General features: G+C 40.9%; 1 protein-coding gene across 2 annotated transcripts in view; it reads right to left on the bottom strand.

Moving 5' to 3' along the window:
- LOC143295468 (uncharacterized) overlaps positions 1 to 14,446 on the bottom strand; it is a 64,118-nt gene that overhangs the window by 31,547 nt on the left and 18,125 nt on the right. For both annotated transcript variants that reach the window (XM_076607183.1, XM_076607182.1), the window contains exons 4-7: positions 12,949 to 13,105; positions 11,130 to 11,290; positions 9,365 to 9,498; positions 4,921 to 5,068 (exon numbers count right to left, since the gene is read on the bottom strand). In XM_076607183.1, coding sequence (XP_076463298.1) covers positions 4,921 to 5,068; positions 9,365 to 9,498; positions 11,130 to 11,290; positions 12,949 to 13,105 — 600 coding nt within the window. The remainder of the gene's footprint in view (positions 1 to 4,920; positions 5,069 to 9,364; positions 9,499 to 11,129; positions 11,291 to 12,948; positions 13,106 to 14,446) is intronic.

The following is a 14,446-nucleotide window of genomic DNA, read 5'->3' as shown; positions in this document are numbered from 1 at the left end:
CATACACAGGATACAGCCAGCTAAGTCCCTTAACATACACAGGATACAGCCAGCTTAAGTCCCTTAACATACACAGGATACAGCCAGCTAAGTCCCTTAACATACTCAGGATACAGCCAGCTAAGTCCCTTAACATACACAGGATACAGCCAGCTAAGTCCCTTAACATACACAGGATACAGCCAGCTAAGTCCCTAAACATACACAGGATAGAGCCAGCTAAGTCCCTGCTGATGACAATAATTGCATAACTGCGGAGCTAAACCGAGTGAGCTTCCTCTCCAGAGTGGAGACCACCATCATGTCCCTCCAACAACAGACCTCCATGAATCTGCCGACACTGAAGACTTTGACAGGACTCGTCTCAAAAGCTGGGTTTTGATTGGAAGAAGAAAACTTTCTCTGTGTTTTTTGTTGTTGTTGTTGTTTCTGTGATATCCAGATGTAATATGGTACAGATCCATCTGGTTTTCACACAGTGAACTGATTTTTAATTTCTAAAACAAAACAAAAATATCTCTCTTTTTTTCTTTTTTTTTATCAACGACAACAACAAAAACCCTCTTCATTCAAAGATACAATGTTTCACATTTACAAGCCAAAGAGTAGAATGTTTGTGGGTCAGCTTTTTTTTCTGTTTTTTTGTTTTGTTGTTTCTTTTTCTGTTGGTAGGCATACAAAAAGAAATCAACACTGGGAAAATTGGTATGTTAATCTATGTTAATCTGTATCTTCCCCCCCCCCCCCCCCCCATCCCCCCTCATAATCCAGCCAACCACACCTGGTCATGTCAGGGCTGAAAAGCTGTAAATATTCTTTTCTTCTCTTTTGGAGATGGAAAACAGGAAATATTCCTCATGCTGCAATGCCTCTCGCAACTCAGCAGACCACAAAGACCTCTTTTTCTTTCAGCACTTGTGGGTTACAAACATTCATGTACAGATCTACATTTTCCATGACCAAATTTTTTTTACCCCACCAAAAGATTACCTGAGGCTGATGTTTTTAACAAAAGAAGAATATCCCATTACACATGGGGGCACACATTCACACATGCACACTGACAACACAACCCCATGCATTCTACATGCTTTATTTGAAAATTAAAAAAAAAAATAAACAAAGTATATAAGAAAAGAAAAATATGCATGATCACATCAAACACATTCCATGTGCAATAGCACATGAGATTCCGAAATAAAACTTTCCAGTGACAAGAAGATGGCAGTCTGTACAGGACAGTTCAGCGCATTCACAGTGATTGGAAAATTTTGAAACATGAATCAGCGTCTGAATAAAACTGAAATACTGACACTGTAAACAAAATAAAAACTCTCTTGTCAGAGAAATTCATCATAAGTGTTTGATTCAATAACCTTTCAGATGTCTGCAGACTGCAGACAAGGTAAAAGCAACAGAAAAAGCATTCAAAAAGAGCAAAAGTATTCCAATGAACAGTTTTCGCAGTCACTCTTTCTGTATCACATGTACTTAATAATAATAATAATAATAATAATAATAATAATGGACATTTGTTGAGCGCTTTCCTCCCTTAAAGAGAGCTCAAAGCGCTTTACAATAAACATCAAACACACACATACACACGCGCGCGCGCACAATAACTCACAAAAGAAAGAAGAAGAAAAATAATATTTAGCGCACAATAATATAAAACAGATTCAGAGACTAATTACACACACATTACACACACACACACACACACACACACAACGAAAGAGAGAGATAGAGTTTGCATGGCTTATAACTGAAAAGGTATGGAAGATCTATGGATTGGCGTTTTCAAAAAGATGTGTTTTCATACCAATTTTGAAAGATTGAAATGAAGGAGAGTGGCAAAGATCATGAGGTAAACTGTTCCAGACATATGGAGCTGAATAAGAAAAGGAAGAATCACCGAAGGATCGGGTTTTAACACGAGGAGCAAGTAGCCGCCGTGAATCAGAGGATGATCTGAGTTGTCGATGGGGTGTGTAGGTTTGAATCAATTCTCTCAGATACTGAGGAGCAGCACCCAAAATGGAGTTAACACAGGAGAGTCAAATTACTCAAAAATCAACAACAAGAACAACAATAAATACTGCCCTTCCTAACCACTCCCCCCCACCCCACCCCACCCCTCTCACCTGCCCCCTAAAAAGTGGCTGTTATGCGAGAAACCTTTATTAGTCTTACTATTAAATCAATGCACACATACACAATTCACATAATTAAAAAAAAATTTTTAAAGTGAGGGGGGGCGTGGGGGGGGGGGTTACAATCACACATACTGGTGTCAGGAGAACATTCCAGATAAACGGATTGTTGTCTTTAGATGGTGAAGTGCTGTTTCAGAAAGCCAACAGGGTGCAGGATTTAACAAGTGCTGGAAGCTACAAAGACAGGCAGAAGAGACTTCTTCAACACAACAGGCCACAAGCAGCACATTCTGTTTAGGCCAAGAAGAGCAGATAGGCCTGGTTTGCATCAGTTTGACATGGTACAGTATATGACACCAAAAAATCTGTATTATTGTATTGTATTGCTCTTTTCTGTCACAACAGATTTTTCTGTGTGAAATTCAGGCTGCTCTCCCCAGGGAGAGCCCGTCGCAACACTGAGAGCACCACGCTTCATTTTTTTGTTGCTATATTTTTTCCTGCCTGCAGTTTTTTTAGATGTTTTCCTATCGAAGTGGATTTTTCTAAAGAATTTTGCCAGGGACAACCCTTTCGTTGCCGTGGGTTCTTTTACTAAATGCATGCTGCACACGGGATCTCAGTTTATCGTCTCACCCGAATGACTAGCGTCCAGACCACCACTAAAGGTCCAGTGGAGGGGGAGAAAATACTGGCGACTGTGCAGGGTTCGAACCAGTGCACTGAGATTCTCTCACTTCCTATGCAGACGTGTTACCTCTAGGCCACCACCCAACCACAACAGAGTATCCAGGGGCCCAATTCAAGGGGAAGGCATAAACAGAAACACCCGGACAGAGGTAGAAATTCAAGGCAGGTGACTTACACCAAGTCCGAGTCCACACGCATTTGTTAGTTGGTTTGTTTGTTTTTTTGTTCAGCACTGCAATCAACGAGAAAGACTATTCCATAAGAGAACACACAAACACTGAAAGAGTATAATGATGATCAAGTTCCAAAACAAGACTTCATTTCACTCGACACGGGATTCCAGATTTGACAGTTAGAAGCGAACTTGAGCGTGTTAAAGACAGATGAGGTGCTTTGTCCTCTGTATTACAAGTGCTGCTGACGTTACAAATGTTTACCACTGGTGCCTTTCAAAACATCAGAGCCACTTGGTTGGTGTTGGTGTAAACCAAGTGCATGCACATGTTAGTGATGCCCTCCAGACACAACTAAACCAGAGGACCTTCAAGCCAACGCAGCATCAGTTCCAACAAACCAAGTGCACACTTCTCTCCATGCAGCAGCTGACAGATACCCACATGCAAACAGGGAAGCTTGTTTGGGAAAAAACCCTCTTCTTAAAATAAGAACGAAGGTGGTGTTGAGAACTCTTTACACGACTTATTGTCATAAGTTGTATCCCGAGTATGTACAGTCACAACAGGCACAACTGAATGCCAACCAAAGTGATTTAGCTGGAGTGCAGGGTCTCTTCTGGTGTGTGGCCTCCTGGTGACTTAAAATCAATCATTTCCTGTGAACTTCCTGACCTAGGAATAATGACTTTGCTGCAGATTCAGTACTGATGTTCAAAGTGCAGATAGTTTTCTAACTTTTCGTTTGTGTGTGTGTTCGTGTGTGTGTGTGTGTTTGCGTGCGCGCACGCGCATGTATCAAAACGATGTTAAAAGTACCAATGTAACAGAAAAACAAGGTGCCTGAATATGGCAAAGATATATATACGCACATACATATCAAAATGATGCTAAAACTACCAATGTAACACAAAACAAGGTGCCTATGAGTGTAGCAAAGAGAGATAAAAGACAAAATAAAAATTTTTAAAATAAAAAAACACACACATACACACAAAAACACAAAAGATACTAAAACTACCACTGCCTGGAAGCAAAATGAAGAGAGAGAGAAAAAAAAAGACAAGAATGGCAATAAAAACGACAACAACAACAACAACAAAAAAAAAAGAAAACACACACACACACACACACACACACACAGAGCTAAACAAAAGAGTTCACTGAAAATGACAAGAAAAAGATCTGCACCCGTAAGTGAGACATGGAGGTTAGCAGTTTCATTTTCCAGTTTCACTTTCAGTGTCAGTTTCAGGCTCTGTTTCAGTTTCAAGACGGCTTCAAATTTTTCAGACTGCTCCATATGTGTGTGTGTGTGTGTTACAGCACATCTGCTTTCATTAAAGAAAAAAAAACAAAATAAAATAAAATCTTAAAAAAGAGACAGTTGCCTGCCCAGTGTATAAACCCTACATGCTGGTCATGCTTCAGATACTACAAATTCTACATACAAAAACAATAATAGAAATTCAAAAAAATTGTTTTTGATTTATTAAAATTAAAACAAATAAATACGCATCACATACATAATGTGCGTTCACGTGTTTGTCTGTGTGTGTGCCCGTGCACAGGCGTGCCTGCGTGTGCATGCATACGTCCCATGGATGTGCACCTGCCTGTGAAATCAGTAGACAAAAACAAAAACAAAAAACAAAAAATGAGAACAAGTAGTAAGTTCCATAAAACAAAACAACATCATCTTTCTTTTTCTTTATTGTTGTTGATGTTCTGTTTTTTATTTATTCTGCATTGTTCACAGAGGCTGGCAAGACAACAAACAACACGCATACACACACTGACTGACACTGACCAGTCACATCATGTCAACGCTAATGGTGGGGGGGGTGGGGGGGGGGGGGGAGAGAGAGATGACCAAGCAGGAACATCCGGAACAGACCTACCATCTTCAGGCATTGTCAGAGACACCGCGTTGGAACTCTCGCTAAAGAAGCCTCTGTCAAACGCCGCCTGCACGTGGAAAGTGTAGATGTAGCTGGGGTGAAGGTCTTTCACCGTTAACTCATGGTCTTTCGTCAGGGCCGTGCTCACCTGTGACAGCAACACAACGCCCCCGAAGTGATTATTACCGATGGACATCGTTCATGGTTTGTACAGATTTATAATCACTTTTTTTTTCCTTCTTCTAATTTCATAAAACCTTTAAAAAAATATTTAAAAATTTTTTAAACCACCAATGGCCAAAAATTTGTAAAAACTTTAGGAACTGCGGTGAAATGCATGACATTTTGAGTGCTGGCCTTTTGGTCGCAAAGAATATTTCGGGACTAATTTTTCTTCTTCTTGTATTTTTTCCCCCAATGAATCATTGTTTTACACTAAATTCACATTCAGGTGGAAAATTTTGCAGTTGTGCGTTATCACTCATTCACTGACACAAATGATGTGTATTTTCTTTTTGGTATCAATAATGTATAGGCCAAATTTCAAAACTTTTACAAACTCAAGTCTTTCTTAAAAGACTTTGAAGGACTTAATAAAAGTACATGATATTTCCATCTAATTACCTAAAATTTGTAATGGCTGAAATATAAGCCCATTATAATTCCACTACATTATCTAAAAAGATTCTGATATACATAACCTAGCTGAAATAAAAGCTCATTATATTTCCACTGCAGTATCTAAAATTTATAAAATAACCCAGCTGAAATAAAACCTTCAGATAATTCCATTTCATTATCTAAAAATCTCTAACAAAACTTTCCTGAAATAAAAGCTTGTGATATTTCCAATTCATTATCTGAACTTTCTAACAAAACCTATGTGATACGAAACCTCATATTTCCACCACATTATCTTAACTCTTTCCACACGAACGGCGAAAGAGACGACGTTAACAGCGTTTCACCCCAATTACCATCATCAAAATATTGCTAGCGGAAGGCGCTTATACTGAAGATGTGAATGTTGACAAAGAATGCCACAATTCTGACGACGGAAGCTAAAGGTTGGGTCATTCAGACACCCACTGAACATCTGAGGGGTCTGTGGAGAGGAGAAGAGAGGACTGGCCGTACTGAGTGAATTAAAGTTTAAATGTCACTGCATGCCTACTGAACACTTCTTCCTCTCACTGCTGAACAGCAGTTCTGCACATTTCTTTTCATTCTCACAAACAAGATTCTTTTTCTCTTAAAAGAGAAAACCATGGCATAGGGCAACAAAATGAAACATTTGTTTTGTTCTGTTTTTAAATCATAACATTCCTATGAATGCAGATCACGTGGCTGTGGATATTCTGCCATGGACGTTGCAAACACCAGGCAGTAACATTGATTATCAACTCTTACTTCAAACAAAGAGGTAGACCACTTAAAGTTGAGAAAAAAAAAAAAACAAGAGAGGCGAGGCCTTCAAGACTTACTTGTGATAAATTAAGTCCCCTAGCATTAATTACAGAGTAATTTCCCTTTTTTTACTATCTGCCCCAAAACGTCTGCAAAATAAATAAAACTTCCATGCTTAGCAAAAGAAGTTCCTGTTTGAACAAAAAATGATAATAATGACTCCTCTTGTTGTTGTGTCAGAATATCAGCTCAAAGTGCCAAGTTTAGAGAATACAAAAAATATAAATATAACAGTAAAAGCAGTTTGCATATAATTAGGCTTCTTCTTTTTTTTTCTTCTTTTTTTGTGCCCATCCCAGAGGTGCAATATTGTTTTAAACAAGATGACTGGAAAGAACTGAATTTTTCCTATTTTTAGGCCAAATTTGGTGTCAACTGAGAAAGTATTTGCAGAGAAAATGTCAATGTTAAAGTTTACCATGGACACACAGACACACAGACACACGGACACACACACACACACACACAACCGAACACCGGGTTAAAACACAGACAAGGAAATGACAAGGACGTTCTTGTAACTTACACAAAATCTACTGTAAACGCATACTCTAGAATAACAGGCAAACATTCATTCAAGCGTCCGGTTCCTGCTTTGATGGCTGATTAAATGCAAAATGTAGCTTACTCATTATTGAAGTCAATCAAAAAGCAACTTTACAATTTCTGTAATATAAATTGTACAGCACAAAAGTCTCTCAGTGTTCCAATGTTGCGAATGAGATCAATTAAAAAAAATAAATAAAAAAAGATTTAAGACAAATGCTGAACAACATGTCCATACACTTTTTTTTCTTTTCTCTTCTTAAAATTTGTCCTGAAAAATTGTTGCCGTCACCAATTTCCCATGAGCACCACTGAGGCACAGTAGGGTGCTTTCCCCTTTTTCCAAAAGCTACATAGTGCCAGATCTTGGCAACAGTGTTCCAATCACTTGTATTGAAGACATTAATAAATGGAGCATTTCCAACAACTGAGTCAAATCAAGACGAGAGAGAGAAAAAAGAAGAAAAAAAAAAAAAGAAAAAAGAAATCAGTTGTATTCTGATTCCAGACACAAAAAGCACAGTTTCCTTTACATCCGGGCATCGGCGCTGTGCACAGAAACCAATATCTGGAAGTTAAAGGTAAAATAAGCCCTTCAAGATCAATACAACAAAGACCAGCATCCACCAAGATACTCGCCCGGAATTCCCTCCAATTAAAAACCCCTTGACAGCTGGAGAAAAAGACAGTAGAAAGAGATGTTTTCAAGTCATAAATTAATATCCAGAACAATCAGCCGAAAACTGAGAACATGGTCTGGAGATATACCACTCGCAATGAAATATGTGAATTCTCAGACTTCAAAACACATTTCCCTTCTTTTGATGATGTAATCAGTGATGTCACTACATCCCAAGGCAGCAGTCACAGGGATGTCTGCGCAGCCATGTGTCGTAGAGGGCGTGCACAGCCGGTTCTGACTAGATCACGCTCCTTAGAGAGGCCACTGTGGCGCCGTCTTCGGTGATCTCCTGTTCTGGTAACGGTTTACAGTTGGCCGGGTTTTCTCTTGGGAGTTTTCCTTCTCTTGGAAGAACTGCCTGCTGAGGCTAACGGACTCCATCTGCCCGGATTTTTCCTCAGGGTTGACTCCCGAAGCCTTTCCTATGAGTGGGTATGGCTGCAAGGCAGCGGAGGTTTGAAATCAGAGTTTTCCTTCTCTTAGATGAGCTGTCTTCCCTGACTGATGAGCCCCATCTACCCAAAGCACTGGTTTTCAGGCGCCAGGTAACCCGCCTTCGCCCCTTCTCCTATCAGTAGTAGCAGTTCCGCCGGGCTTATATCTAAGCCACACAAGCAGGCTAGGAGCTGGACTTAGTTGTCAGAGGCTGTTGGAGACGCGCGCTGTGAGGGGCATTTTATAGACAATGGGAGCTTGTCCCCATTGCCACCCCTCGGCTATGACAACCTTGGGACCAGTCACGGGGATAATTATCAAATGACAGTCTGTTGCACTTTTGACCACTTTTGCGTGCCTGTGGTCAGGCGACATCAATGCCGCTATGAACGTGGTTCACTCGCAGCCCGCCCAACCCAACACTTTGCTGTATCAATTTTGCGTACTAAAGTGGCGAAAGACCATCAACAACGTGCAAGCAAGTTCAAACTTCTGTCTTGATGAAGCTTTCTGCAATTGAATCAGCTGCGCAGACTGACATCTTGTTTTACTTCTAGTCTCCATTGTACTGTATGGTTGCGAGGCATGGACACTGACGGACGAAACTGAAAGGAAAATCCAGGCCTGAGGAAGCTCCTTCAAATTCCCTGGATCGAGCACAGGACCAATGAACATGTACAGAGCAGAATTGAGAACCTTGCTGGACCTCAGGAACCTCTCCTTTCAACTGTGAAGAGACGCAAGCTGATATGGTTTGGACACAACACTCGACACACCAGCTTGTCCAAAACAATCATGCAAGGCACCATCGAGGGCGGGAGAAGAAGAGGAAGACAGCAGAAGAACTGGCATGAGAACATCAAATAATGGACCGGACTCCACACACGTGAGCTGCTGCCGGTGGCTGCCGACAGAGACAGATGGAGAAGGGAGGTTGCGTCTGCGGTCCTCAGGCTTCCCCCAACGACTACTTTGTAGTTATGGGCCTGAGATGAGGTGAGGTTTGTTTCTTTCGAGTTCAGATTCATTCAGTATGCTCTGCATGTGTAAACGCAAAAAAGATGTGCGTTTGTGCATGCGTGTATGCATGTGCATGTGTGTACATACGTTTTAAACAGTTGAAAGGTCTTTTTTTTTTTTTTAATTCAGGCTACCTTTGCTATGAATCTGTTATGTGTGATTTTGTTATATGTGTTGAACACCAAATTTTACTGTCATGCTGATAATCGGTATGTATCACAGAATCCAACACACTTCATTTCTCTTAATGAGATAACAAAAGAATCAGATTCGGATTTTGACATGGCAGCTTACCACAGAGCAAGTGCTTGCTGGTGTGCAGATGAAGATGTTGTACTTGAGCCTAGGCCAATTACTTTGCACAGTCAGATTAGCAATTCGGTTTGACACAGCCTTGGCTTCTGTCAGTCTGACTGGTTTTGGTTTGGCTGAAAACAAAGCACCAACCCCAACAAAATCAATCACCAGAAGAAGCTCCCCTCTCTTCTAAACAGACATAATTTACTGGCCTCGAAAACATATCTGTGTGAATCTGCTTTCATGAGATGTCTAGGTGTTGGCATGTGCTCTGTGTGTGTGTGTGTGTGTGTGCGTGTGTGTGGTGTGGTGTGTGTGTGTGCATGTGTGGGTGTGGGTGTGGGTGTGTGTGGGTGTGTATGGGTATGTGGGTGTGGTATGGTGTGGCTTTATGTGGTGTGGTGTGGTGTGGTGTGTGTGTGTGTGTGTGTGTGTGTGTGTGTGTGTGTGTGTGAGTGTGCGCGCACGCGTGTATGTATGTGTGTGGGTAGGTTGTGTGTGTGTGTGTGTGTGTGGTGTGGGGGGTGATGTGGTGTGATATAGTGTGGTGAGTGTGTGTGTGTGTGTGTGTGTGTGTGTGTGTGTGTGTGTGTGTGTGTGTGTTGTGTGTTGTGGTGTGGTGACTCTGTGTGTGTGTGTGTGTGTGTGTGTGTGTGTGCACGCCTTCTCATTGACACATTCCATGTGTGTGCACGCCTTCTCATTGACACATTCCATTTGTCCTGCTAGTAAGTCTTGATAACAGCGCCCTGTGTTGCTACTGTTGTTAATCACCGTTTCCCCTCACACACACACCCTCCACTCTTACTGGAAATAATGTATTCTGAATCCTGTATTACTGTAATAAAAGTACTCTGAATTCTGTATTATCAAAATAGAGTATTCTGTATTATTCCGCATCATATCTAATCAAGTGTTTTGTCTTATCATAATAAAGTATTCTGCATTCTGTATCTTAAGATTGTAAAGTTTGTAAAGTATTCTGTATTGTAAAATGATAAAGCATTTTGTATTTTGAGATAATAAAACATAATGTATTATCATAATAGGAAATTATGTATTATAACAAAAGAAAATATTCTGTATTCTGAGATAATAAAGCATTTTGTGACATGAGAAAATAAAGCATTCTGTATTACCATAATAAAGTATCCCGTATTCTGTACTACAGTATGAGAAAGTATTCTGTATAATGAGATCATAATAAAGTATTCTGTATTACAGGACGATAAAGCATATTCTGTATCGTGCGATAGTAACAAAGTGATCTGTATTCTGTATTACGAGGCAGACGGGCGCAATAGCTGAATGGTTAAAGCGCTGGACTGTCAATCTGAGGGTCCCGGGTTCGAATCACAGTGACAGCGCCTGGTGGGTAAAGGGTGGAGATTTTTACGATCTCCCAGGTCAACATATGTGCAGACCTGCTAGTGCCTGAACCCCCTTCGTGTGTATATGCAAGCAGAAGATCAAATACGCACGTTAAAGATCCTGTAATCCATGTCAGCGTTCGGTGGGTTATGGAAACAAGAACATACCCAGCATGCACACCCCTGAAAACAGAGTATGGCTGCCTACATGGCGGGGTAAAAACGGTCATACACGTAAAAGCCCACTCGTGTGCATACGAGTGAACGCAGAAGAAGAAGAGTATTACGAGGCAACAAAGCAATCTGTACTCTGTATCATAAGACAACAAGGCACTCTAACATATTCCGTAGCATTTTCACTGTCATCTCCGTCACCTATCACACGGCCTCACCATAGTCCATGGCTAGCAGTTCTGGGAGAACCGTGATCACAGACTGACGACGCTTCACGTTGGTGACATTGACACGCACGGACACACTGCTGTACGGGTCCGTGAAGTCTTTCACAGAGCAGGAGGTTGTCGCATTGACGCACTGCTGCCATGTGCTGTATCTGTCATAAATACATACATATACACATATATATATATAAATACATGAATGAATAATAATGATATAAACGCATAATTATAGCCATGGGTTAAAATGTTGGTCTCTCCCTTTCCAGTGCAATTTAATGTGTTGTGTTGCAATGCATTGTACTGTATTGTATTGTATTGTGTATTGTATTGTATTGTATTGTATTGTATTGTGTTGTATTGTGTTGTGTTGTGTTGTGTAGTGTTGCATTGCATTGTATTGCATTGCATTGTATTGCACTGCATTTCATTTCGTCACAACAAACTCCACCATGTGAAATTCGGGCTGCTCTCCACAGGGAAAGTGCGTCCCCACAGTGCAGTGCCACTCTTTTCCTTTTCGGTTTTTTGTTGTTTTTTTTCCCCCTGTCTGCATGTGTGCCGATTTTGTCATATAATCAAAATGGATTTATTTAAAGAATTTTGCAGGGGGCAACCCTTCTGTTGTCGTGGGTTCTTTTATGTACGGCTAACACAAGAAGCAGTTGTATTGAATCGAGTTTTTTTTGTTTGTTTGTTTGTTTTTTGTTGTTGTTGTTTTGGGGTTTTTTTTTCTCAAGGCCTGACTAAGCACGTTGGGTTACGCTGCTGGTCAGGCATCTGCTTGGCAGATGTGGTGTAGCGTATATGGATTTGACCGAACGCAGTGACACCTCCTTGAGCTACTGGTACTGATACTGATAGTCACGCATGCTAAGAATGCACACTGACAGGTTTTAGTGTCAGTGAAGAGGAATGAAATCTCAAGTGATGGACGCAAGTGGTTATAGCGTTGGACTTTCAATCCAAGGGTCCCGGGTTTGAATCTTGGTAACGGCGCTGGTGGGTAAAGGATGGAGATTTTTCCCACCTCCGAGGTCAACATATGTTGTTAACAGATGCATGCCGGTAACAGAAATAGTAGAACTTTCTTTCTCCTTTAGACTAGACCATGTTAACAAGCACTCAGCAATATGTCCCCATTCAACACAGCCCTCTTAGTCCACGTAAAAGAACCCACAGCAACAAAAGGGTTGTCCCTGGCAAAATTCTGTAGAATAATCCACTTTGATACAAAAATAAATTCATACACTAGCAGGCAGGATAAAGGGGGAGAAAAATAAAAGAGAAAAAAAAAAAAGATGATACTGCACTTTAGCAATGCGCTCTCCCTGGGAAAAGCAGACCAAATTCCACACAGAGAAAACTGTTGTGACAAAATGTAATACAATACAATACAATTCAATGCAATACAATTCAATACAATATAATACAATACAACACATAACAATATAATCAATACTAAAACCTAAGGGTGTGCATACGTCAACATTTGTAACCACAACTTTCAAATGAAACTCTGAAAGCAACTTCAACAAACTTCTCTCTTTCTTTTTTCATTCTTTTCTCTTTTTTTTTTCTTTTGGCTCACGTGTGTGTTTTAACACAAAATATGCACCCAGGTTTCTGACAGAATTTTGAAAGTTGACACTTGAAGCAATCCACACAAACTTGCTAGTGCATAGTCATGCAAAGACACACACAAACACACACACACACACAAACACACACACACACACACACACACTCAAGCATACATATGTGCCCACACACACACGCACGTGCACACAATCCTGAATGAAAATCCACGTACTCGCCGAAACGCAGTTGTCTCCATTCGGCTCTAATCAGAATGACTTTCTCGTGGCTGTTTTTGAAGGTGATATTTTCAGGGCCAAACTTCCATCTGACTGTGATGTCGTCTTTATCCAGCCATACCATCTCAACATGTGTGGCATTCTGAGGGGCATCTGAAATAAATATCATCAACAGAATAACGCTGTATATTTCATCAAGAAATGAACTTCACAACAACAGAGAATAGAAAAAGGAAATGATACAGAGTGGAGGTAACCTACTTCCAGAAGGTTACTGGCAGTAGCTACTTTCTTCTTCTTCTTCTTCTGCATTCGTGGGCTGCAACTCCCACGTTCACTCGTATGCACAAGAGTGGGATTTTACGTGTATGACCGTTTTTACCCCGCCATGTAGGCAGCCATACTCCGCTTTCGGGGGTGTGCATGCTGGGTATGTTCTTGTTTCCATAACCCACCGAACGCTGACATGGATTACAGGATCTTTAACGTGCGTATTTGATCTTCTGCTTGCATATACACACGAAGGGGGTTCAGGCACTAGCAGGTCTGCACATATGTTGACCTCGGAGATCGTAAAATTTCTCCACCCTTAACCCACCAGGCGCCGTCACCGTGATTCGAACCCGGGACCCTCAGATTGAAAGTCCAATGCTTTAACCACTTGGCTATTGCGCCCGTCCAGTAGCTACTTTCATTTTCTCTGCATAGGCGGGTAGTAGTTTGCACAGGACAGGAATCAGACTCCCTGCCGGAGTCTGCACTAGTGGGTCACGATAAAGTATGTGTAGTTAAAAGAAATGTTGACGTCTCATCCTGGCTGAAGTGTGAAATAACATCATTCACTTCATTAAAAATATATAATAAAAAAAAAATTTAAACACAGCTTTTTCCGACTCCAGTTTGTTGCAAAAGTTTCATTTTGATGACTAACAGTGATAACCAGTAACAGTAACAACAGCATTTTCATTGTCCTTTAGTCCTTTTAAAAAAATAAAATAATAAAATAAAAAAAGTACCCTGTAAGTGTCCTCTTGTGTACCACAGCGCAGCCATTGGAGTCGACATCAAGGGTCATGTTAACAAGACCATATGTCACAGTGTAACAAAGCTCGACAGCAGCAGCCAGTTTCCCCACCAGTAGAACAATGACTAACAGTAGAACAATGACTAACCTTTGGCCCCTGACCACAGTTTGAAGTGAACTAGTCCCCTGGGTTGTTTTGACATGAACCGAAGCCTGTGACTGAGAGCATCCTACCCTGACTGAGAGCATCCTATCTAAAATATTTGGCGTCCTATCTAAACTATTTGGCACCGGGGAGCGATTTTCACACAGAAACTTGGTGGTGAAAGAGGTAAAAAGTTAAAGGTTGAACGACCAAGAGCCATTCCAGTCCAGCCTTCTATCCAAAACAGCTCATGTGTCATGAGTCTGTCAGGCGTCAATCTGTGTCATGAGTCTGTCAGGCGTCAATCTGTGTCATGAGTCTGTCA

Source organism: Babylonia areolata, chromosome 20 (assembly GCF_041734735.1).
Source record: "Babylonia areolata isolate BAREFJ2019XMU chromosome 20, ASM4173473v1, whole genome shotgun sequence".
Lineage (NCBI taxonomy): Eukaryota > Metazoa > Mollusca > Gastropoda > Neogastropoda > Buccinidae > Babylonia > Babylonia areolata.
This window is presented reverse-complemented; position numbering and strand designations above follow the sequence as displayed.